Source organism: Heteronotia binoei, chromosome 3 (assembly GCF_032191835.1).
Source record: "Heteronotia binoei isolate CCM8104 ecotype False Entrance Well chromosome 3, APGP_CSIRO_Hbin_v1, whole genome shotgun sequence".
Classification (NCBI taxonomy): Eukaryota; Metazoa; Chordata; class Lepidosauria; order Squamata; family Gekkonidae; genus Heteronotia; species Heteronotia binoei.
In genome coordinates this window covers 40,929,644-40,957,042 of record NC_083225.1, presented here as the reverse complement: position 1 = coordinate 40,957,042, position 27,399 = coordinate 40,929,644, and the positions used below count along the sequence as shown (strand labels likewise).

The following is a 27,399-nucleotide window of genomic DNA, read 5'->3' as shown; positions in this document are numbered from 1 at the left end:
AGAGAAAGTTGTCACAGAGCTGGCGAAATGTGCAAAGACTGAACCCACACTGTGTTGCGTAACATGAAGAGAGTTCCCTATAAAGGCAATAAGAAGAGCACTGTGAAACATGGGCTTTCTTTTCCTTTGTAGGATCCACCATAAAGTGATTAAGAGCCAGCACACAAGTGTGCAATGCAAATTCCCCATCAGAATTCATGGGGGGGGGGGGGTATAATGCCAAAAATCAGCTTGCTATTTTATTTGAGCTTGTTTTGAAAAGGTAGCTGACAAGCTTTGATTGAGATTGGCTAAATGACTCTGACAACGTTACTCTGTCTCAGTTGATCCCAGCTGGGCATCTGGCAGTCTTTCTCCTTCCACAGACTCTCAGTGCAAAATACCGTTCACATTGATTGATTGTTCTTTATGCTGGACACCAGGAGCATCCTTTTCATTTACTGTCTGCCTAGATTGCCCTTGGATAACCTGCCTGAGCGGATGGAGGTGATCTCTAGGTTGCTGCTGGAATCTCCCACATGTTGGTTCTAGAGGATTTCAACATTCACGTGGAGGCTGCTTTGTCAGGATTGGCTCATATCCACATGGCCACAACATGACTACCCAGGATGGAATAGGTTCAACACATGAAAAAAATCACTCTGCTTCCAGTCATAGAGTAGGGTTGAAGGGAAAATATCTAAAACATGCCCTTTTATTTTCAGAATTCATTAGTATGTTTTTCCTCGCCACAGAAATGTGTTCTGTAGAGAAAATGCAATCTGTGAGGCTAAAAATATTTGGACTTTGGTCATGCATGCACCTTTGATTACAAGGTCCCAATGCCTGCACTGCAGATGAGGTATGCAGTTTGAATGAATGTACATTAAGGTAAACACCAATAATCTTTTACTAAACCAAATTCCTGCAATTACTTTACCATGGGATTTCCTAGACATTTATTCTATGTAGTTCACTACATTCTACGCTAGAGAATCCCTGCTGTGTTAAGAATGCCAAATAAAATTATCCCTCATTCACTGCTTTACGCTATAACTTCTTTTGTTCCCATCCAATTAGTGTTAGCCTGTTCTTCATTTATTACAAAAATTTTAACTACGTGTACGTTACAGACGCTAAAGACTTATTGTATACAGTTGCACTCCTGACACCGTACTCATGTTGGAGAAGGTATTTTCATTCTGAAGTCTATGTTTTTGTGAACGTACAAGAATTAAAGGATGAAGCATCTGCTTTTTCAGCCTACAAAAAAATCATTTCAGAAGCGCACAACCCATTTGAAATGATTCCAGCACATCCACTTAGCTTTGCCAAGCTTTACTTTCTCTTTTTAAAAAAATGCAAGCTCTCTTTGATTTTCAGTTACATAAAAATCAGGACATTTTATTTAAAAAAAAACTGATGGTACAACCACCCTGCTATCATCCTTACTTTCTTTTTTCCAAATGCCAGGTGAAAAAAATGAAAATTGTAAGTATTTATCACATACAAGTTCAGTTATTTTTGTAAGGAATGTGTATGGTTCACTAATAAAGCATTTGCTCTACAAGCAGAAGTTCCCTGGGTCCAATTCCTAGCATCTCCAGTTTTAAAAGGACCAGGTAGTATTGATATGAAAGACCTCTAAGACCCCAGAGAGCTGCTACTAGGCTGAGTAGACAAAACTGACCTCGATGGACTAACAGGTTGATTCAGTATAAAGCAACTTCATGTGTTCATGATAGGTCAATATTATATTACTGCACATAGGGAACTAAAGCTAATAGAACCATGATGCCTAATGCATTTTGTATGTGCACAGACGGAAAGATACTTGAGACCAGGGAGCTGCTGACTCTCAATACTGCTCTTTAAGAAACATGTTCCTTCTATAAGCTAGTATTAATGTATATGTTTGAAATGCACTTTATGACCAGAGCCAAGGGGTTAAAATTGAGCCATTTCTCCCACTGTAAAGAATACAGACCCAGTTATACTTTACTTTTGTTTTGATACCTTCATTCCATGGAGCTTCATTAAATGATAAATTCTTCCTTTCAAGCTATTTTACAATCATAAACCCATCTATCATGCCCAAACTAACATCTGTGAAAAAGATATGTTGTTAATGATATAACCAGGCCTTTGTGTTGATAAATTTTGTACAAGCTGCTATTCTGTGACTTTTAGTTCCCAAGTTCTTGAACTCCTGAAAAGTTAAGGGGCTATATAAAGGCATATATATATATATATATATATATATATATATATATATATATATATATATATATATATATATATATATGAAGAAGATGAAGATATTGGATTTATATCCCGCCCTCCACTCCGAAGAGTCTCAGAGCGGCTCACAATCTCCTTTACCTTCCTCCCCCACAACAGACACCCTGTGAGGTGGGTGGGGCTGGAGAGGGCTCTCACAGCAGCTGTCCTTTCAAGGACAACCTCTGCCAGGGCTATGGCTGACCCAAGGCCATGCTAGCAGGTGCAAGTGGAGGAGTGGGGAATCAAACCCAGTTCTCCCAGATAAGAGTCCGCACACTTAACCACTACACCAAACTGGCTTATATATATATATATATATATATATATATATATATATAATCAGATTATATACTTTTGAGCCATGTCATGAGTTCAAGGGCATCAGAAACATGCTGTGGGGTCATATTGTTTAACAGACAACTCTTGTGACTGTAGCTATTGCCATTGGGCCGTTTTAAGAAAGCCATATTTCATCTGCAATTCAAGGAAAGGGAAAAAATTATATGGTGCTAGCAGCAGCTTCAGTGTGTACATACCCCTCTTTGAAGCCTACATAAAACAATAGAAGGGGCTGTCCTATCCTCAGGACTTTTTTTCCTAGGGGAACTACAGTGGAACAGAGTTCCAGAACCTCTTTGTGGAAACAAAATTCTCCAAAAAAAAAAGTTTAAAAATCCATGAGGGGCACCCATGAGTTTCTCGTTCATTTCCCTCTTGAGAGTTCCAGCATCTTTTTTTCCAAAAAAAAAAGCCCTGCCTGCCTCCATCAGGACTGTCCCAATCTGGTATGGGGAAAAGGAAGTAAATTATATTTCTCGATTGGTACACCCCAAAACAGATGAGAAACTGCTATTAAAACATTAGCCGCTTCACCATATATGTAAGAGGAGGCCAGTACAACCCAGCCAACTCAAACTTGGCCCACCATTTCATGGCTCTGGTTACCAGCATTTCCTATTATAGTGTGTATGCCAGAACATACGCTTCATAACAGGCTGACGAACTTAGGAAATTAAATCTTCCTTCTGTTCAAGAGATCTTCAGCTTTTAAAATAAAGAACTTGTCTTTATCTTCCCCATTTTAAAAAAAAAATTCTATAGAGCCTGTCAAGTTCCAAAAAACCCACATCTTAAGTAGGGGTGGAATTCTAGCAGGAGCTCCTTTGCATATTAGGCCACATACCCCTGATGTGGCCAATCCTCCAAGAGCTTACAAAAAAGAGCGTTGAAAGCTCTTGGAGGATTGGCTACATCAGGGGTGTGTGGCCTAATACGCAAAGGAGCTCCTGCTAGAATTCCATTCCTGATCTTACATAAACATTAATTCTAACTGCATTTTTCCTCAGAGCCTTTCAAGCTTTAATCAGCTACAAGGGTCCATGCTTATTTGGACCATGCAGGCCTTATCTAATACAAAGGCGTATCATTTCTTTTTTCTACCACCTTATTTTCACTGAGTAAATATGCTGTGCTTCAGGATGGACACAGGGGCCTAGCTTGGCAAAAGCATATGAGACAGTCAAATGTTAAAGCGTTGGCCAAGTATATTTTCTATTGCTTATTGTCCAGAAAAGCGTATTCCTTGTTTATGTATAAGTAGGGCATTTCTTTCAAAGTGGTAGGTGCGAGCCTCAATTACTGCTCTGCAAGAGGTAAAATGCAGTGTGAGAGATACAACTGAACTGCCTTCCAGAACATTAGTTGGCATCTAATTTGCAACAACTAACACACCAGTTTCTGTTCAAAAAGAAAAAGAAAAAACCCTGTGTCTACCTTGGATGCCAAACCTTTATGTGGAAGCAACCTTGGAAAACAGTATGGGAGTATCACAGGTAGTTTTTAAAATCAACAAAAGCTGAACACATTAGCCTTGTGTGAGTAAAATTATTTGCTAACAAGCAAGAGAACAAAGGAGTGGTCTATAGTAGAATATACTTATCTGAAGCTTTTTCCTCAGAAAAGGTTTTGTTTTCTAAAGCCCAGAGCTCAAGTTTGCATAAAAAATATTTTCCAGCAGGCTAATAGATCTAAAGTTTGAGGAAAGACCATTTGTACACTTTTTTTATAGCAGAAACCTCACAGAAAACAAATGAATAGAACCATGAGGGATGTCAAACAGAAGGTCTGGGGGATGGAACCAGCCCGTCCAGGGTTCTTATCCGTCCTGCAAGCAAACTGGTGCATGGAACGGGGCAGGAGACCATTTGGGGTGGGGAGAAGAGAGTGGGAGGAGCCACTCTGATAGTGGCTTCAGAACAGCCTCATCTACAGTAGTCAAGAAGCTCCCCTTCACTTCAGTGGCAGCCTCACTAATAAATTCGGAGCCAATACAGCCATATTCTTGCCAGCACAAGGTTCCAAGGTGAGGCTGCATGCCTCTCTGTTCAGTCTGCAGCTTCAGAGATGCTGTCCCAAATGGCCACAGAGATCAGCATTTGCATGTAGGGGGTTGCAGATGATTCTCCGCTGGGGCCTGCTGGCAACCAGCACCACTGGTATATCCATGCCCCCCTTACATGCAACAGTTGCTTTGGCTGATGGAGGGGGGCTCTTTGGCAGGTGCTGAGAGAGGTGCTGCTGTGGCAACAGACTATGGCAGTGAGGGAGGATGGGCACAGCAGAGGGAAGAACTAAAAGGGGGCCACTAGAAAAGCAAAGCAGGGAGGAGGGTGGTGGTTCCTCTCCTTGTGACCTCCTCACCAGTATTCCCTCTAAGCTGAGTTAGGGTGAGCTAACTCACAGATTTTTAGCCTCCAGCTCACAAATTTTTGTCTTCATTCAGGAAAAATGGCCCCAGAGCACACTAATTTATGCAGTAGCTCACAACTTTAATGCCAGTAGCTCACCAAGTAGAATTTTTGCTCATGAGACTCTGCAGCTTAGAGGGAAACATTGCTCCTCACTGGTCCCTGTTTGTACTACTGTAAATGCTTGACTTCTATTTCTTCTTTTCCCCTGAAGCCCTTAAAGCCACAACCCCCATCTACTCATTTCTAAAAGGCAGATCATATTTTATTTCATTTAGAAACTTAAAACAATTATTAAAATATATAATTGGATTTATTATGGGGGAAATCCATTACTTTAATGTTGGGGACTGACTGGCAGGAAATAACCATCCTGCAAAAAAAATTTCATGACTGGTACTTACAGCATTGGAATCAACATCACTGTGTATAGCAACTGTTTTAATACCCATCTTCTTGCAGGTTCTAATTACCTAGTAATTAAAGAAGCGAAAAAAAGATGGGTTTTAAACAAAATCACAGAAGTGATAAAATTGAAGATACATTGTTTTGGAAGTTATACTCACTCTGCAGGCAATTTCTCCTCTGTTGGCAATAAGCAGCTTTTCAAAAGTCTGAAAGAAAAAGGGGGGGGGGAATGACTACAATAATACAAAACATATACATATATTTAGGCTATGGAGTTGGAGTTTCTAAATATATTACAAATTACTTCTTAAACCTGCGTCCACCTTCCCACATACAGACTGCACATGGCCACTTAATTATGCAGTTCTTAAACCATCTGGAGTTCAGAACTGTGTACCCTCTCTGGCCATAATTCTGGTTAAAGAATATGTCGACACCAATATTTACTACTAACCTGGATCCCACCTAAGATTTCTAACCAGCTTCAAACCCATGGAAGAAGACAGCTTCACAGAACAGACCAACAGTCCACCGAATACTTAGAAGAAAAGCAATGGACAGGTGTTATCTACCATAAACACATCTGAACAGAGCAGTCTGGGGCTGCTCCACACTTTAACGTGACAAGCAATTAATTATTAGAAGTTATCCTCAGAATATTTTGGAGTGGGAGGGGAAATGTGTGGACCACACTGATATATGTATAGATTAAGAATGTGCGCTTTGTATAAACTGAGCCGAAACCCCCCCAATAAATACATTATCAGTATTTATCAAGTATTTTCTCAGTCGGTTATCAAGTGGGCTGTTGATTTGGCTATCCAAATAGCTGGTGTTTAAAAAGACTGCCTTCCCTTTAAACACCTTCTTGCCACTTTGGATTTCACTTGTGGCGTGGCTTTCTGCAAGCAGTGCTGCAACTCCAAGCAGAGAGTCATCCATTATACCCTACGGAGACCATTATAGTCAATGGTCCCCATGGGGTATAATGGAGAATAAAGCCAGGGGTATCTGGGGATGGGACTGTTTTTTTGAGGTAGAGGCACCAAATTTGCAGCATAACTGTTAATGCCTCTCCCCCCGAAAAAATAAAGTAAAAAAAAAATTAGACAAAAGAAGGTCAAATTCTATGAGCCCCAGAAGAAGGTGCCCCCACCTTCCATTGTTTCCAATGGAGAGGAAACAAGCATTTAAAAGGAACACCATCCCTCTGAATGCTTTCTCCAAGCCACGAGTGAACTCAAAAGCGACAAAATAAAGTTTTAATCCGGGGGCACTTTTAAGACCAACAAAGTTTTATTTCAAGGTATAAGCTTTTGTGTGCATGCACACTTGGCAGTTCACTCTACACGGTGAACTCTAGAAGAAGAAGAAGAAGAAGAAGAAGAAGATATTGGATTTATATCCCGCCCTCCACTCCGAAGAGTCTCAGAGCGGCTCACAATCTCCTTTACCTTCCTCCCCCACAACAGACACCCTGTGAGGTGGGTGGGGCTGGAGAGGGCTCTCACAGCAGCTGCCCTTTCAAGGACAACCTCTGCCAGAGCTATGGCTGACCCAAGGCCATGCTAGCAGGTGCAAGTGGAGGAGTGGGGAATCAAACCCGGTTCTTCCAGATAAGAGTCCGCACACTTAACGACTACACCAAACTGGCTCACCAAACTGGCTCTCTACATAGCCAACTGACCACTTCATAGAAAAAAGATGCTGCAATGTCACCTGCATGCTTGAGAGGAGAGAGACTCTCATTCTGCAATTAAGGATACATCTATCTCCAGTTCTGACTTATTTATTACCTATGCTATGTTTGCCCCCCCCCCCCAGTTGAACCCAATCAGATGACAGCCATATATACTAAACTGATTATTCTTTTAATCTATTAAAAACACCTTCATTATTCTGTATGCTACTTTACTGCCCACCCTCTGTATGTATGACTGTTATTTCTATTTCCATTTTATTGTATCTGAAGAAGTATGAAAATGCACACAAAAGCTCATAACCTGAATAAAGCTTTCAGGTATAAACAAGTTTTTACTGACTGGCCACTGGGTTGAATCCTCTCACACTTACAGGATTCTTCCCATGCCAGCCTGCCCTTTCCCAAAAGTCCTTTCCTGCTCATTGTCAGGAAAAGGAAAGGTTCCCTGTGCAAGCACCAGTCATTTCCAACTCTGGGGTGACATTGCTTTCACAACGTTTTCATGGCAGACTTTTTAAAGGGGTGGTTTGCCATTGCCTTCCCCAGTTATCTACACTTTCCCCCCAGCAAGCTGGGTACTCATTTTACTGACCTCAGAAGGATGGAAGGCTGAGTCAACCTCGAGCCAGCTACCTGAAAACACAGCTTCCACTGGGAATCGAACTCAAGTCGTGAGCAGAGCTTAGGACTGCAGTACTTCAGCTTTAACACCCTGCGCCATGGGGCTCTTGTCATTGTCAGAGACAGGGCTAATAACTGGCTACTTTATTTTCTGTCAGAAGTAGAGCCAAACCACTCTGCCATACTACCAAGCTGAGCTTCCCTTCAGTCTGTCTGTTCTTGTCCTGAGCCAGACCTGAGCTCTCATTGCTCTCTCCCTGAAGCAGAATTCAACTCAACTACATCCTCTTGTGCTTTCCTCCAATATTCCACCCCTCTTCTGAAAGTGACTGGATGCTGGGAGCAGCACTCCTGTAAACTCAATTGGGTGGCTGTTTTCCCCTTCAGGCGTAGGGCAGCCTCCTGTCCATCTGTCTTCTACACATTTTTGCCCCCTTTGGTCACAGGAGTTTTTTAAAAGATATTTAAACCACTGGAAAATCTTAACTGCTTTTTAAAGAACATTGCTTTTATAGATGGGTTGCTGATGCAGTTGATGGTTTTATTTTGACAGGAGTGTTTTCCTGTTTGGTATCTAGTTATGTTACCGCCCCCCATATGCCCTGGTCATACATATGCTCTGTGGAAGGCACAGCCAGGCTGTACTACAGCACAAACAAACCTCAATAACACTTAGGATTATGACACTGCAGCACTCTGGAAATCCTGAGCCAGGCTTGGCACACAAAATGGAGGCTGACAGCACTTCAGTCAAGCTGCCCCAGCTCCAAACACGCTGCGACCCCTAGGCTCAGCACCCACAAGTATGTAGCAAGTGGAAATAAGTGTACATAAATTTATTTGTCTCTGGCTGACAAACTGACAAACCTAACTAATCCCATCCTTCCTCCAAATGCTATGGAAGATATCAACTTGGAAAAAAGACCCTTTTCATATGAATTTCTATCTCTGTCCTCCAACCTTTGTCTTCAGTCAATAACACCTCTGGGTATATCAATATTTCCTGTAAGCACCCTGTCTTCAACCCCCGATTCTCATGCTCCATCTCAGATATTAACTGCTCTCCTGCCCCTTTCCCACCACTGTTGAATAGTCTATCACCCTACCTAGTTCCAATTCTTCTTGCCTCACCTTTGCAGCAATGGGCTATCAACACCTATTAGATGCACCCAGCTTCCTCAGGCCCTTTGCATGTCTCAGCAAAACCCATCAGCTTGCTCCTGCACAAACTGTCACACCACTTCATAATCCCATCTTACATTGTTCTAAGGAACATCCTGACCACCTGTGCCTCAGGATATGTCTTTGCCTACTTAAGGAGGCACTCTGGACATGCTCAGTGTGTTCAGCCTTGGCACCTTCAGACTTACACCCCCAAATTCTGCTTGGGTACCTTCCCCAGTAGGGTGCTAGCCGTTCTGCTGCTCTTCTCCATGGGCAAGTAAATATGATCTCTCTCCTCACTCCACAAATCTTACTCCCATCCACTCTGCTAAAAAAACCCTATTTTTCTGGTGTTCTTGTGCGTTAGTTTAATTGCATGTGTGTATCTTTTATTATATTTTAGTTTTAATAAAATTCCTTTTTTAAAATTACAATTGGTCTAGTTATTTCAAAATATATCTCTATGAACTAGTCAGGTATACACCTTGTAGGGATACTGCTCCTAAAGAGCTCTGCCTGGGTCTGGATCTGCCTCTGCTAATTCCCCCATAAAAAGAGATCCCCAGCATATCTGGTAACAGTTATGCATTTGTTGCTTTGACGCTGTAAAGCACCTCAAACATTTTATTTAATATAAGTGCTTATATTAAATATAAATACTTAAAAGCCTTGAAGGCCAGGTTCTAGCTGAAAATTTGGCTCTTTTTTAAAAAGTTAAAGCTATGAAGTTTGTTCAGCAATGCTGCTAGAACTACTATAGCTTTTTATGCAAAAAAATACAAAATGGAACTTCTAGGGAATATCACAAAATCTTTGCTGATAAAATTAAAGTACTAATACTGGCACAAGGACCCAGAGAACACATCCCCAACAACAAATTTGTGGGAAAAGTAGGCTTTGAGGAATGACTGCCAATACCTTTTTTTAATTGCTATGTAGAGGCCACAATCTTTAGTAACCACTGTTTCCTAAAGGTTTTACATGTCTGTTGTCTCGATTAAGAATTTGGCAATTGCCCTATTAGGTGTCTGAGATTAGGGAGCCAGTGTAATATAGTGGTTAAAAGTGACAAACTCTAATCTGGAGAACTAGGTTTGATCCCACCCTCCTCCACTTGAAACCAAGCTGGGTGACTTTGGGCTAGTCACAGATCTCCCAGTCCCCCCACTCACCCAAAATAAACCTAGTTTGTTGCATAATGCTAAAAAAAGAGGGAGAGTTTCAGAGGGTGCCAGACAACCCTAGGATTTCCTGGCTACACCACACAAAATGCCATACAATGATTTATTTTTCTGATGACACTTTTTTAAAAAAGTTGGCAGTGGGTTGGATCCAGGTAGTTTTTCCTTTCATTCTCACTCAATTAAATTCATTTCATTCCTACAGCCTCAGTACTACATGACTTGTCCATGCAGCTCCCAAAGTGTCCAGAATCATCTTTTTGGGTGGCCAGAGCAGATTCCTCCATCTGTTTTCTCCAACAGAGAAGTTGGTTGAATCCAACAAGATTATAGGAAAGTCTCTTGGGTTGTTTATTTGAATTTTGAATGTTCAATCTAAGTTCTGTGTGCAAGCCTCAAAGAAGTTACCCAGCCTTCCAAACTCTATTTGCTCAGGAACAGTTCTCATTCAACTGTTTGTCTTGGATTTTCGTTGAAAACTTTCAACTTGTACACGTAATTTAGTTAATATTGTTCTAATTTTATCCACCGCTTCTGTCTGATGTTCTTGTACATTCTTCTGTATAATAACTAACCAAGTTTCTTTCAAAACATCCATTTCTAAAATCTCAATTTTTATCAGTATTGCATTCCACCTTCCAATTGGAACCAAACATTTCTTTTAATCATTCCAAATAACTGTCAATGTAGCATCTTCACCGTTGTCAATATTTCAAAGCAGATGCAAAAATCAGACTGAGCTGTCACTTTAGAATAAGACTTGGTTTTTATATCTTGCCTTTCTGTACATGAAGGAGTCTCAAAGTGACTTACGATCTCTTTTCCTTCCTCTCCCCACAACAGACCCCCTGCAAGATAGGTGTGGCTAAGAGAGCTCTGAGAGAACTGTGACTGACCCAGCATCACCCAGCTAGCTTCATGTGGAGGAATGGGGAATCAAACCCATTTCCCCATATTGGAGTCCACCCCTCTTAACCACTACACCACAAATCAAACTCACAGAAAAGCTGGGTTTTAGAATCCTCTGATTCTGTGTCACTGGTTTAATTGAGCAAGTTTAGCTTTTAACATGTTGTAAGCTATCCTGAGACCTATTTTTTCAGGGAAGGATGGCCAATAAACTGAACTGTAAAAATAAATAAATTGACAGCTCACAATTATCATTCATCTACAATTAACCACCAGGATTCAATCCAAAACAGAAAATATCAATTCACATCATGTACATCAACCCTTGGACTGCAAGAAGATCAAATCAGTCAGTCCTAAGGGAAATCAACCCTGACTGTTCACTGGAAGGTCAGATGCTGAAGCTCAAATACTTTGGCCACCAAATGAGAAGGGAGCACTCACTGGAGAAGATCCTAATGCTGGGAAAGACAGAAGGCAAAAGAAGAAGGGGACGGCAAAAGAGGAGATGGCTGGACAGCATTACTGATGTAACTAACACAAATTTAAGCAGACTTCGGAGGATGGTGGAAGACAGCAGGGCCTGGCGTGACTTTGTCTATGGGGTCGCAAAGAGTCAGAATCTACTGTGCGACTGAACAACAACAACAAACATCAAGCAGAGTGGAAATAGCATTTTATATGCACATAAGAGAGTTACAAGAAAGTACCCTGTTGCTATTATAAGCAAGCCAGTTAGTAAAAATATAGAGAGAGAAAATATAAATACAAAATATAATATATACTAAGCTGAATCCAGAATATACCTTAGGACCATAAAATAGAGTCCAGTGGCACCTTTAAGACCAACAAAGTTTTATTCTAGGTATAGGCTTGCATGTGGATGCACACTTCAGAAAGCTCATGCCTTGAATAAAACTTCGTTGATCTTAAAGGTGCCATAGACTCTAACTTTATTCTGTTGCTTCAGACCAACAGGGCCATAACTCATAGATCTCTAGTAACCATGAAACTTCAAAGCTGAACGAGTCCCATTTTAAACTTCAGACTGCTAGGACAACAAAGAGGACAAAGTCTTGTCCCAGTACACTGATGAACTGGTTCCAATGGAAGCTACTAATATAAAGGTTAAAAGTTCTTGCCAGTCTGAGTTAACAGCTCAGTTCCAAAACACCAGTAGAAGCAGAGTACAGTCTTAGAAGCACTCCCCAGAAGAGTAGCCAAACATTCTTCCCTCATTAAAAAAAGTTACTGAATTTGCCCTGACCTGGAGAGCCCAGAAAACCCCAATCTTGTCAGATCTCAGAAGGTAAGCAGGGCTGACTCTGGCAAATATTCTAAGAGCCCCGTGGCACAGAGTGTTAAAGCTGCAATACTGCAGTCCTAAACTCTACTCACGACCTGAGTTCAATCCCAGGCAGAAGCTGGGTTTTAAGGTAGCTGGCTCGAGGTTGACTCAGCCTTCCATCCTTACGAGGTCGGTAAAATGAGTACCCAGCTTGCTAGGGGGAAAGTGTAGATGACTGGGGAAGGCAATGGCAAATCACCCCCTAAGAAGTCTGCGATGAAAATGTTGTAAAAGCAAATCACCCCAGAGTCGGAAACGACTGGTGCTTGCACAGGGGACCTTTCCTGAATATTCTCCAGACCCCCAGTAGGGGTCAGTCACCAGCGGTCACCATTACTTCCAGTGCACACACATATACACACACAAAATACAAAAATGCCAGCAAAAAAAAGTTAACTGTATTCAAAGTCAGGCAACAAAAGAGAAATAACAAAGTTCTGAAACTAACAGAAGAACTGGAAAAGGAAAAAAGGGTATTTATAAAAGGATTTCTGAACCAATAATCTTCAGATTTTGCTAGTGGGGATAGAGGTTTACTTGTACCTTCCTGCAGTCAAAAGATAAGCAACAAGCTAGCATGAAGAACTTACTTTTTCATTAGGATCATATACAGTGGAGTGTAAGCCACAAGATGTGATAAGGCACCATCTCCATCTTGAAACCCGTGTAACACACTGTTTTAAAAAGAGAGAGAAATATGGATAAATATAACAGAAGTTGTTTGAAGGATGTCAGACATGGCTTTTTCTAACAAAAAAAACCAGGAAGACAATTTTAACCCAAAATGATTGCACTCTTGGGGGGAAAAAGTTGAAAAAAAGTAAAACAAACTTTTGAACATATACATACTATCAATATGGCATTAAGTCTAAAGTCCCACAAAGAGGATTTTTGATTTAAATTTTAAGTGCTTCAAACACATTTCAGCACAACATTTTCAAGCAACAAAAGTGCGTAATTATTTAGGGGTCTGTTTTAAGGCTGTTGGTTTGTTTCCCAAAAAAGGAGGTAGAGTAAACTGGAAGAACAGATTTTCAGGCCAAAGGAATCAAACAAACAAGCTACATACATAAATTTTCCTACATTTACATACAAACTCTCAGTACCAACTACCCAACATGTCCTGGGATTGGAGTAACTCTACTCTGAACAAACTGAGCAAGTTTCATATGTGCACAAAAAGACCTAGACACAAGAATCTCTATACAGAGCATGTAGCAATGAGAAGCCATCAAAAACCATATTTCAAACACCTGAGCAAAACGCTAACTATATTTCAGATTACCATTTGTTTTCCCTCCCACCCACCAACTGTTTCTCAAATGGTGAAATCATTATGGCTCCATCAGTTTGTTCAGAGAGATCAATTATTTTTATTTAGAAACTTTTATATAAGAAAAGCACATTCGGGGAAAAAATATATTCCCGAGGTTTATTTAACATAAAAATAAACCGTAATCTGGATGATCTCCAAATAGAAATCTGGAAGCCTATACACTACTTTTATCAGCCATCCATAAAGATGCTTACATACATCTTCTGTTGCTCCCAATTCCCCTCACCCTGCAAAAAACAAAACGTTTTCTGGAACACACAAGGTCACTACTCAGAAAAAAAAAAAACCATCTGCGAGGAGTTCTTTCAACAAAATTGTAAGGCTGCTAGCAGATCTAAACTATACACTTTAGAAAATATTACTTTTGTAAATGCCGCTGAAGAGGCTTAGCACAAGAGTGCCACAAGGTATGTGGGCAAGAAACATAAAAAGAACCAACTAATTGTCCAAAGATAACGATATGTGAATGGGCCACATTTCCCATGAACAAATATACAGTGAAGACTTAAAAAAAACCACAAGGAAAACTAAAGTTGGTCAAGCACCAAGGGACTACAAATTTAAAGTATATGTTGGCAAATGATCTCATAAAACAGTTGGCAATACACATCTCACAAGTGATGTAAATCCCTGAAATTTGTGTACTTTTATGCAATTGCTCAAAGAAAATAAAATACAGCATCCATGTAGGTGGGCTCTAAATGTGGGTGGGCTCTAGAAAGGACCCCCATCTGCACAGAGCAGCAGACAAAGAATTAGTGTAAAATTCCTTCTGAAATACAGGAAACACTAGAAAACAATGAAAGTCTTCTGAACCAAATGGAACTCGCATTAAAATTAGCAGACAGTTAACTATAGTGGCTAAGAATTTGGACCCTTTGCTATGGCTACTGTTCCAAGAAAAAGCAAAGTATGAATGCAAAAGGGATGCAAAACCCAACATGTATTTATTTAGTAAATTATTTGGCCTGCCTCCAAACACTTCAGAGCAGTGTATATTTATTTATTTATTTGATTTATATCCCGCCTTCCCCACCGAGGCAGGCTCAGGGCTGCTTACAACATAAAAAAATAGAACAATAAAATTAATAAATATTAAAATATATATTCAATAATTTACAGTAGTTAAAACAATTAAGACAATTAAGGCAGAAGAAACAGAGGCAGTCTATTAATTTGGTGTTAATCTGATGGTGACGGGCTTCCTCTGAAATTCTTAAATACAAATGTCAGTTGTATGCTAACCAGAAGAGGACAGTCTTGCAGGCCTTGCGGAACTGCCCAAGGTTCCGCAAGACCCTCACTTCATCCAGTAACTGGTTCTACCAGCAGGGGGCTGTGATTGAAAAGGCCCTCTCTCTGGTTGATTTCAGTCGGGCCTCCTTCGGCCCGGGGATTACTAGCAGATTTTGTGATCCAGATCTAAGTACTCTCTGGGGGACATGTGGGGAGAGACGGTCCCTAAGGTAGGCAGGTCCTAGGCTTTAAGGTGATAACCAGCACCTTGTAACGAATCCAGTATACTATTGGCAGCCAGTGTAGTTCCCACAGTCCCGGCTGAATGTGCTCCCACCTGGGAAGCCCTAATAACAGCCATGCCGCAGCGTTCTGCACTAGCTGCAACTTCCGGGTTCGGCACAGGGGCAGCCCCATGTAGAGGGCATTACAGTAGTCCAGCCTTGAGGTGACCATTGCATGGATCACTGTTGCCAGGTCACCGTGCTCCAGGAAGGCCTTGCCCACCTAAGATGAAAAAATGCAGATTTAGCAGTGGCTGCTATCTGGGCCTCCATTGTCAAGGCAGGCTCCATAAGCACGCCCAAGCTTCTGACCTTGTGCGCCATTGTTAGTGGCACACCGTCAAAGGCCGGTAGGGGAATTTCCCTTCCCGGACCACTGTGACCCAGACAAAGGACCTCTGTCTTTGCTGGATTTAGCTTCAGTCTACTCAGCCTAAGCCATCCAGCCACAGCTTGCAGCGCCAGGTCCAGATTTTCTGGGACACAGTCAGGCCGGCCATCCATCAGCAGATAGAGCTGAGTGTCATCAGCGTACCGGTGACAACCCAGCCCATACCTCCAGGCAATCTGGGCAAGAGGGCGCATGTAGATGTTAAACAGCATCAAGGAGAGCACCGCCCCGAGGCACTCCGCAGTCAAGAGCGTGTCTCCGGGACAGTTCACCCCCAATTGCCACCCTTTGTCCCCGACCATCAAGGAAAGAGGAAAACCATTGTTAAGGCCAACCCCTGAATCCCCGTGTCGGCGAGACAGCGGGTCAGCAACCGATGGTCGACCATATCGAATGCTGCCAATAGGTCTAACAACATCAGTACTGCGGAGCCACCTCGATCCATATTGTTCTCCCTCTTCTAATTTATCCTCTAAACCAGGGGTGTCAAACATGCAGTCTGGGGCCAAATCAGGCCCCCAGAGGGTTCCTATCAGGTCCCCAAGCAACTGGCTGTCATCTGCTTCCTTCTCCCTTTCTCTTGCTTTCTTCTGCATCACAGCTTGCTTTGCCAGGCTTGCTCAATCCCACAAGAGCTACAGAGCAAATCCTCTATTTTCTCCATTGGCTGAGTCTCTTCTCTTGGGGAGGAAGGGGGGAGGTAGAGCTTGCTTTGCTAGGCTCTCAATCACACAGCAGAGCTACTGAGCCAAGCCTCTCTTCCTTCTACTGGCTAAGGCTCTTCCTTCGTCTGGTCCCCTGGGGAAGGAAGGAAAGTGCCAGAGCTTCCTTTGCCCAGTTCCCTAGATCCCATGGGAGAAATACAAGGAAAGCACCTTTAAGACCAGAGGTGCTAATGTTTTTAAAATGTTTTAAGTTTTTTAAAAAAATAATAATTGTGTTTGTCTGAATCCTTTATAAAGTTTATATCTCTGTTACCTAATCTTAAATAGGTCCATACATGGCCCGGCCTGACATGACCCGGCCCAACAAGGTCTCATTTATGTCAGATCCAGCCCCCATAACAAATGAGTTCGACACCCCTGCTCTAAACAGCCCATTGAGATAAGTTAGGCTGAGAAACAACAGTTAATGGGACAAGATCATCCAGCAACCTTAATGCAGAATGGAGTTTTGAACCTGAACCTTCCATATTCTGGGCCTGGATATTATGAGTTGCTTCCATTTGTGCTCTTATTCTTCTGTTGCAGAAGTGGTCCTCCATTGTTCATAGTCTTTGCAGCTCACTGAAACACACCCATCTTGCACGAAGGTCAGTTCTGGATGTCAAAAGACCATGCTATGCAGTGGAGAACTAGCTCCGCCATAGAAAAAGGTGCTGCACAAGCATATGCAAGACTTAAAATCCATGCCGCAGCTCAACACCTTGCTATAACACATAGGCTCTTAGGAAGCACTGGAACACTAAATCAGCACTAAAACAGCCAGTGTGGCACAGAGGTTAGAGTATCAGATGAGGATCTGGGAGAGAAGAAAAACATGCCATCAAGTTGCAACCAATTCACGGCAACCTCTACCATTAGAAGTTTGAGACAAGAGATGAAGAAGGTATTGGATTTATATCCCGCCCTCCACTCCGAAGAGTCTCAGAGCGGCTCACAATCTCCTTTACCTTCCTCCCCCACAACAGACACCCTGTGAGGTGGGTAGGGCTGGAGAGGGCTCTCACAGCAGCTGCCTTTTCAAGGACAACCTCTGCCAGAGCTATGGTTGACCCAAGGCCATTCCAGCAGGTGCAAGTGGAGGAGTGGGGAATCAAACCGGATTCTACCCAGATATGAGTCCACACACTTAACCACTACTCCAAACTGGCTCTCCAGCAGAGGTGATTTGCCATTAGACCCAGGTTCAAATCCCCACTCTATCATGGAAGTGTACTGGATAACTTCAGGCCATTCTGGTTCATGGTAAAAGGAAGTCATCAAGAAGCCTAAAGCAGGTGGGATACAAAATATCTACATGACTTTGGATCGAGTAACAATAGCACAGCTTCCATATGGGACTCCAAATAGCATTTAGTAACAAAGCAAATCAGTTAACACTGAACATGCTTATAATCAGGGCTTTTTTTGTAGCAGGAACTCCTCTGCATATTAAGCCACACACACCTGATGTAGCCAATCCTGCTGGAGCTTACAGTAGGTCTGTACTAAGTGCTCTGTAGGCTCTTGGAGGATTGTCTAAATCAAGGGGGTGTGGTTTAATATGCAAGGGAGTTCCTGCTTCAAAAAAAGCCCTGTTTATAATATTTGCAAATATACAGCATTACTGAGAGAAAGGCTGCATGTCAAAGCCTTTTCACATATTTTGCAGAGATAAACCGCCCTGAGCCATCTTTGTGGGAAGGGCAGGATACAAATCATAAATAAATAAATAAATAAACCTGAATTCATTGTTGAGTCTCCAAAGCTTCCTTTCCAACTTGTGCTGTTCCACCTCCTCCCTCCTGACCCACCTGCAAGCTGAAACCCACTTTTGGATGCTGACCCATAACTTGAAAACCATAGACTTAAGTCAATGCAACAACTTAAATCTAGGAGGAAAAGGTTCAGGGTTCAGAAAAACAAACCACCAAACCAAGTCCAGAAAAGAGCAAAAACCAAAGCTTGGCATTTTAGTCAGATAGCCATAAAGAAGAACGAGTAAAAAAACATGGAATGCATTAGCTATTCCCCTTGCGTTCTTTCCAAACTCTCCAACGTTTCACCTACTTTAAAATCTTCAAAGAAAATATAAAAACCATGCATCTGAAGGCTCTTGCTTAGTCTTTGCAGTGAAAAGGTTACAGTGAATTTACCATATCACAAAATAATAAGACCATATGATGGTTTACACAAACAGGTAAAAAGTATTCCTTTGAGTGACACAAGATAGGAGGAGAAACGAAAGAACATAAGTTTCTTTGATGGCAGAAGTTAAAGCAGAAGCCACTGTAGAGCACTTTTACTTATGCTAGATATGATAGCTAGCAACACAGTTCCATGGTCAGACACAAAAGCTGTACGAATTCAGGTTTCAATGTGTTTAAAGAAACAACAGAGCCACATTCCCAACATCAAATGCTAGTAAGCTACTACTAATTAAAAGCACAATGTTTTTATACTGTCGCTTTTCCCAGTTTACCTACAAAGATTGTCAGTATTTTCATATACCTTGGTTCTTAGCACGACAATCTTTTAGATATCTCTGTATCATCCTGCTAACTTGATTGTGATTTCCCCCTTCCAATTATAGACAGCTTATATAGTCTGTTTTATCAAAGCTGTTTGACTGACTCAGAACAAAGAATCTTGTGGTATACTGAAGACAGACAAGTTAACCATATGCATCAGCTTTGCATACATTACATCAGTGGTCCTCAGCCTTTTTGGCACCAGGGACTGGGCTTTTGGAAGACAATTTTTCCATGGACCAGTGGGGGTGCTGGGGGTTAGGCTGCCCCCACACCAACACCCCGTTCCTGTCTCCCATGAGGGTCTTTAAATGAGGGGCAGGTGAAGGACACTGCCACGCTGCCCCTTTGGTCTGCTTGAGACCCAAGTGAATGAAAGAGGTAGTGCTTCAGAGTGAGGCTGTGCTGCCTCTTTCATCCACCTGGGACCTGGAAAGGCAAAAGGGGCGGGGCAGTGCCTCTGCCTCACTCTGCTGCCTGGTTGCTAACAAGTCATGGACTGGTACCAGTCCACGGTCCAGGGGCTGGAGACCCCTGCATTACATCACACTTGTATTAACGCATATAGGGTAAAAACACAACACACTAGTGTATTATATTTTATTGCAGAGGTGTGATGCTGATTCAAAGTTAAGTAATTCAGATTTTTTAATGATGGCAAACCTCGACCCTGCTTCATAGCCTACATTTAGTCCATTCACCATACTGATTTCCAGCAGAACAGTCCCGACAACTATAAACAGGCTATATTTACATATGAACAAAGCAGGAGTCAAGTTGCACCTTTAAGACCAACCAAGTTTTATTGAGAACGTAAGCTTTCGTGTGCTCTCTAAGCATACGAGCTTAGAGAGCACACGAAAGCTTACGTTCTCAATAAAACTTGGTTGGTCTTAAAGGTGAAACTTGACTCCTGCTTTGTTCAACTGCTTCAGACCAACACAGCTGCCCTCTTGGATCTATCTATATTTACATATGTGTGGCAGAACATTTTCCACAGAAAAATATGGCACTGGAAGAATTTTCTATCCCCCATCACTGCTGTAGAGTGCAGAGGAACATTAGATCCATCCAAAAGAGTAAATTATCCATATATGTGGGCTACTTCCAACTGCTAATGAATTTGTAACGTAAGAGGAATAGCACACATAGACATGTAAGGAGGGACCTTTGCAAGTTAGCCACTTCTAGCAACTACTGAACCCAAGCGTCTGAGAATGATGTTGAGGTACCATCCCTGGTGAAAAAGAGGTATAGAATCACTAATAGACTCATTATTAGGTTCAAGATTCAAGCCAGTTCTTTAGGCCTAATTTTCATGACAACCAGATAGTCAGAATGAACAAACACCTGAAACAGGAAGTTAAATAGTCAAAGTCAAAATGATGCTTACGTTGCATCAAATGAGTTGATATTAATTCCTGCAACCAGGAAGGGGAAGGTAGCAAGTTGCTTTCAAATACTGCATGATTTTGAAGTAGTTTTACTTTATTTTTACTCTTTCCGCCCTTGAAGGATTTGCCATTTGACTACAGAAATATTTTTCACCCTTGCAGCTAGCCTCCTACAGTAAAAGAGAGAGAGAGATACAGACTCTCTGCACCAGAAGAAAAGGACATCCTTAATAGATTTGGGTCTTGATGAAAACTGTTCTGCCTCTAAAGTTTTAATCTACTGAATTCTCACATTACAGCATTTGTTTATATTAGTTGGAACACACATCTGTGCAGGATTTAGATTTAGCCATTAACATTCTAATGACCCAGCACAGACTTCTCAGTCCATAATATAAACAGCTCACATTACCAAAACAACTTTCCAAATCTTTTCAGCCAGTTCACAATTTTGGTTACCCAGGGGCTCTTTTCCTCCCTTGAGTCTCCAGTTTATTCTACTACATTGTAAGCAAGAAAAGATCAGGTGGATTTGCACATTCAATTATGCCTTATTCCTCACATTTTCCACGGCCCCAACTATACAGGTGAACATGCAAACAATTCACTTCCAATAACAACGAAAAGCTGCTTCACAGCATGCTCCAAGAAATTACCACCTTGCATGGTGCTGTAGTCTAATGAGGCAATAAGATATCTATAACAAAAACACTAAAAACCACAGGTTTGATGTATGAGACATATGCAAAGATCCCCTCGCTCAGGCTGTCATTGCCATAATAATGAAAGTGAGCATAAACTCAACCATTTGAAAAATATTCCAATCTTATTCCTTCAGCCATGAAACTAGAATCCTGAAGACCATGTGTAAATATATTAAAAAATTAAGTCACATTAACCAAAACTTTGTACCTCCCCGTAATTTACTAATCTGTGGATCTCCAATCAACAGTGAAAGTGACAACTTGCTGTGCTCAAATAAACACTAACCCAGAGGAGGCTTGGTACATGAAGTGGTCCCTAATGTGGATGCCACAATATGCTAATTCGCTTTCCTTCTTAAATCGCTCCCATTCAACATAAAGACAAGATCTGGGAGCAGCTCTATGACAAGACCAGCATTTTTTGTAGATACTTTGCATGGCAAAGCAAGCCTGCAGAATGACCTGGTGGGTCTTAGTGATATACATACAGTGAATACTAAAACAGTTTGTCGTAATCTGTTCCTTGGAAGTTATTTGAGCCTTCTACAAAGTTCCCAGTGATCTCCATCCGAACACAGACCAGAGCTACCCCATTTTTAGTCTCAATAATACTGCAATATTGAGCGCTCCACGTCAGTTCATGTATGCATACTTTCAGCTAAGGAACTCTCACTCAGTCAAATGAAGTTCCAATACAAAATATTCTTGAGTTATACCATCTCTTAATAAAATATTGGTACCATACCTTTCCTCTTGGTTCACGGCAACATGGAAGTTGTGATTAAAACATTACACTTTAAAAAAAAAACACCTGAAAACCTCAAATACCTCCCTCCTCTGCCTAAATGCCTGCTGTCCATATCCCATCAAAATCAATAGCAAACAAATGAGTCTCTAATAGGTGTTTTAGTATGACATGCCTGCTGGAATGGACAGGGTCTATGCAGGGCTGGGAAATTCCTGGAGATTTTGCAGATGAAGTCCTGGAGATCTTGGGGATAGGAAGGACTTCAGTGGGGTATAATGCCATACAGTCCACCTTCCAAAGAAGCCATTTTTTCCAAAGTAACTGATCTGTCTCTTAGAGACTAGTCATAATCCCAAGAGATCTCCAGCCACTACATGGAGATCATCAACCCTAGATCTATGCCATCCTCACAATTTGTAAAAGTTAGCCACTTTAAACTTTTTTGCAATTACCAGTCTCCTGGCACCTCACTAATCTTCCTTTGTATACCAGCATGTCATCATCCCCATAAGAAACATTGCCTAGTTTAACTTCGCACTGTAAAAAAGAAAACACCCAAGAAAACCCCTTATAGAATTCAACTGAGAACAAAGCATGCTCATAAACTTTTCACAAGAAGACTTAATGTTTAACCTCAAGAGTTAAAATGTTACTTGAGGTCTGTAACGTAAATCTAAATTTTAACAGAAAGCTGTCCTCCTATAGAAACCTCAAAATGTTCTACAACATGTTACACCATCAGATCAGCTTCTAAAGATTCAAAATAAACACATTTGTTAAGCTAAAGCCAAGCTTATTCATTTGGGCTGGGTATGCACTAACAATTTCTATTAGAGTTATCAGCCAATACTTTCCCTCCATAAATTTTAAAAGGCTGTTACAAAAGAGTACTAGCGTGAAACAGGAAAGATCCAGTTGTTCTGTCAGGTAACACTATCAAACTAACTGCACCTAAGCTCGTACATGCATGCAATATCTTTATATGAAAGTTTACCATCTATAGAATGTACAGTTATATACGTCTGATACAACCTCCTCCCCCACAAAATTCAAAAACTAAAAGCAACTAATCCAGCAGTTATTAAATGTTTAAATAGCAAACCAATAAAAATACTGAGAAACAGCTTAAACGTAGTAATAAAACATAGGGAGGCTAGTCACAAAACTTCCATAATTGCAGAAGCCAATTAATGTTTCTATACTTCATATTAAAATAAAAGATCAACAGAATTCAGACACTTGAAGTTCTAGTTGACACCCAGTTATCCTTCAGAAGTTTCCTATTACATACCGCCCTCCTTCCAAAGAGTTCAAGAAAGCATACATGGGTTTCCCCTTCTCTCATACTCACAACAACTCTGTGAGGTAGATCAGAAATATACTGGACAAAAACCATACAAGTAAGGATTTAAACCTGATTTACCCACTTCAAATGTAATATTTAAGCTACTGATACATATTTGGCTCTCTTTCTACAGTTCTGGACTACCCAGCTTTTACAGAACAAAAGAGCTACAAAATACACAGCCAAAGTCCTAACACAGTTTAGGAAATTATTATTTATCTGACGCTAAGGTTCGTGAAATCTTACATAGGCAAAAACCAGGCAGGAATAGATTAAAAAACAAGGGTAATGGGGGAAATAAACAGAGAGAGAAAGAAGAGAGAAGCCTGGATGAGTGTGAGCAAGTGAATTTGCACATATTTAAAGCTTAGTTACAATTGGAAATTGTTAGCAAGATAAGCTAGAAATTAAAAGTCAGTTATGTTCAGAGGTTTGGGAGCTACCTGTGGCTCTTTGACATGCCACCAGTGAGCATAATTTCCTGATGTGGGACCTGCCCCATGTTTGAGGAAAGTGACAAAGGTCTTTGCCCAACCAGTTGGTTGGTGGTTCCCACCTTGAAACAGCCACTGTCAGAGGAATGGCTAAGCTGCAAGCCTCCAGCCTGAAGTATACCTCATGCCAAGAATCAAAGTAAACACAGCTTTTTTAGTTGAGGGTAAAAGCAGAGGTGGCTCTCCACAAGCTGTGGTGTAAGTACCACACTCAAAGGGAGGGTTTGGAGGAGCGATGTGAAGAGAGAGGAGGGTGCACCATATACATATTCAGAAAGGGAATCCAAGGCACTGGTGTCAGCAAGGAAGTAAGTCCTTAAGGGAGCAGGAGATTGCTTGCCAGCTGTAAGTGATGAGCAGGAAACATAGGGGGTCATAACATCCAAAAAAACTTCTTAAAATAAAACTTGCAGACAGCCCTCAAGTCAGTAGCAGATGCCTAACTGCTTCCTTTTAAGCGGCCTACCCTTCCAGGAGCCTCTTCTTTTGAGACCTTGACCAATTCTATCCTGGTGCTGACAGACCCCACAAAACTAGCAGTCATGGCATTGCAGCATGACAGTGAGCAAGGCAGTTGATGGTAAACATAGCAAAGCCAAACAAATAAGTCAATAAAATAGTTGGCAGACACAGAAACAGTGTGAGGCAAGTTTCCTTCAACCCAGTAGACCTGGTTAATACCACAGTTCCTGCTTGCAGGCAGACAGGCATAGATATGAGGAGTAATTTTAAGAAGTTACTCATCTTTCATCTATAAAGGATCCATTAAATGAGTGCTAATTAGTATTTGGAGCACATCCTTTCACAGTCAAGCATACAGACTAGCTGAACCTATTATTTATTTCATTGTTATCTGCCTTTCTCCCAGATGGGGAGCAAAATGGCATATGTTTGCCTATGCTCCATTTTATCCTCACAACGACCCTGTTAGGGAGGTTAGGCAGAGAGTGTACAACTGGCCCAAGATCACCCAGCAAGCTTCCAGGCCAGAACAAGGATATGAACCAGGGTCTCACAGATTCTAATCTGACACTCTTAAGAACTGTACAACATATTAAAAACTGACGGTATGACAGACATTATACCAAAACAGCAGTCAAATAGACAACGTCAGGACAGACATTAAGAATGCAGATATAAGACAATGGGAAACTCCTCCCCTCTGTGCGTAACTGGCACAAAGCAAGCATAGTTTTATTGGTTATCATCATGCCATAGTTTCTGTATTCCTCCAGGAAACTGGAACAAAAGTCTCTGTAGACATGCCATATAAATTTTCTAAATAAATGTCTACAACAGACAGCATCTGGTTAATCAGCTGTTCATACAGTCATTTTAGCTAGCAGAGGAAAATATAAAGAGTTTGGGGCAATTTTGTGTTTCACTGAGATGACATACTGACGTTCAATTTATTGTCAATTGTTAGCTAACACTCACTGGGATTCTCTTACAACACAGAAATAGTTGATTGCATGGATTTCAGAAGTGCAAGGGGGGGAAACGACAAATGATTAATTCAAAACCCTCAGGGGAAAAAATAAGGAAAAGGGGACCTAAATACATATTGAATAAACTTCGGCTATCCAGTTCTTCAAGCCCATAACTGTAAGCAAGTGGAGAGTCTATCATACAACACTGTGCACGCTATAAAGAGAGGCTCTCGGTCATCTCTCCACAAACCATTAACAAGATGAGATGGATTAAATGTGCATATAACAGTCACATGCTTTATGTCAAAGAACTGTAGCAACACCTTCTCATAGACATACTTAGATGCTTTAACAAAGGTAACACAATGCAGAAAGAATAGCATGCAAATTGCTATATATGCTGTTAAATGGGACCATATAATCAAGTATGAGCCATGACACAGAGACAAATGTGTGACATGAAGGAGATTGATATTCAGCAGAGTACTCCTCTTCTACAAGACTTTCTCTTTCTCAATAGGCTTGCACCAGGAACGGGAGATTCACAATAGACATCCCACCTCTTTCAGGAATCCTATTGCTCTTAGTGGATGGTATTTGCAAACACATGGAGAAAAGAAGCCAGGGAGGGTGTCCCCCCTCCTTAAGCACAGGAGAGGGGATGAGCAGACAACCCATTTGACCAATAACGGCATATCATACTCTCATCCAAACATACCTCACAGGGTTGTTGTGAGAATGCGGGGTTGGGGGGGAGGGTTTCACGCATGGCATTCTGTGCCTCTTTGGAGGAACGGTGGGATATTTTTTAAGTATGCTACATACATCCAACCGACAGAGGTGCCTCCCCCATGCAGCCTATTCCTCGAGCAGCGCATGCATACGAAGCCCACAGCCCGCAACTGCAAAAGACAAGCCCGCTGGCTCTCAAGTACAAGCGGGCAGTGTAAGGGGGCTGCAAGCCGACGAGGCAACCTGCTGGTGGAGAGACACGCGTAACGCAGCTAACTCGACACGCGTCTGACATATCCGCCCCCCCTCCCCGAGTCACATGCAAGCGCCCTCCGGACTCACGGCCCGCGGACAGCCCTGACAGGACGGAGAAAGGGACTCTGCAAGCGGGCGGTCAGACCAGCAGCTGCTGCCATACTGCTGGCTGGCTGTTGACTTAAAGGAGCTGCTGCATCCGACCTCGGCTTCCTCAAGCCCAGTCGGCGGCTGGGCAGACCCAACGGCGGCTCTTCCCCTTCAGACGCCCCTCACCTTCCGCGCCACGGACAGCCGCTCCAGGATGCCAGGCTGCAGTGGCTGCCGAGCCCCAGCCCGACAGAGAAACCCTGACGCCGCCATCACTACCATCATTCACAGCGGCCGCTGGGCTCTCCTCAGCAGCCTAGGCCGCCCTTTCACCTCGCCTCTTCCTGACCAATCACAAGCCGCGCCTTCCCATGACAGACACACACACCCCTCTCTTTTCCCTCCCGCCCGGAGCTGGTGCCCTGACTGAATGAGACGTGATGAATTGCCGGGATTCCGGCTCCCTACAAAAGAGGGGTGGGGCTTAGAGGAGTGGGCGTGGCCCACGCTGGAGAGCGAGCCGGACGGGTGAAGAGGAGCTTCTCGGAGGGCGCGGCGCAAGCGCAGTCGGCCTAGTTTGGGAGCCGTTGAGATCTGGGGGCTGTTGTGGGTTTTGCGTACCTTCGCATTGTGAGTGACGGTGCTAAGAATGGGTTGCAAGCAGTTAGAGCAAAGCAATACTGAAAGGCCCACCAAAAAGGTACCGCTATGGTATAGGGTTGCCAATCCCCAGGTGGGGGCAAAGGATCCCTCGGTTTGGTGGCCCTCCCCTCCCACGCTTCAGGGTCATCAGAGAGGGAGGGAAATGTCTGCTGGACACTCCATTATTCCCTATGGAGAACGATTCCCATAGGGTATAATGAAAAATTGATTCACATGGCTTTGGGGGGGGGGGGCTGTTTTTTTAGGTGGAGGCTCCAAATTTTTAGCATAGCATCTGGGGCCTCTGCAAAACGCTCTCCAAGTTTCAAAAAGATTGGAACAGGAGTTCAAATTCTGTGAGCCCCAAAAGAAGGCACCCCTATCCATTATTTCAAATGGATGGCAGGCATTTAAGAGGTGCAGTCCCTTTAAATTTTATTTATTTATTTATTTTTATTTATTTATTTGACTTATTTCCCGCCGAGGCAGGCTCAGGGCAGCTCACATTCAAGGTCATAAAAACCAATATTAATATAAGGCAAGCATAAAAATAAGAATACAATAAAATATATAAAACATATCAGTAAAACAATGTTAGGTGCTATTTTGATCTAGTAACGGAATATATTGATGTTTCAGTCAATACTGTATGTTCTATTAAAAGAAATGCAATGGCCAGAACTCCCTTTGGAATTCAATTATGCTTGTCACACCTTTGCTCCTGGCTCCACCCCCAAAGTCCCC

At 42.1% G+C, this 27,399-nt stretch overlaps 1 protein-coding gene across 1 annotated transcript in view; it reads right to left on the bottom strand.

Annotated features, from left to right (window-relative positions):
• The window catches only part of PCCA (propionyl-CoA carboxylase subunit alpha), a 336,154-nt gene extending 309,718 nt beyond the window's left edge, over positions 1 to 26,436 (bottom strand). Inside the window, exons 1-4 of the mRNA XM_060233665.1 lie at positions 26,200 to 26,436; positions 12,933 to 13,016; positions 5,576 to 5,623; positions 5,414 to 5,482 (exon numbers count right to left, since the gene is read on the bottom strand). Of these exons, the coding sequence (XP_060089648.1) occupies positions 5,414 to 5,482; positions 5,576 to 5,623; positions 12,933 to 13,016; positions 26,200 to 26,298 (300 nt within the window). The 5' untranslated portion in view covers positions 26,299 to 26,436. The remainder of the gene's footprint in view (positions 1 to 5,413; positions 5,483 to 5,575; positions 5,624 to 12,932; positions 13,017 to 26,199) is intronic.
• Positions 26,437 to 27,399: the final 963 nt, after the last annotated feature.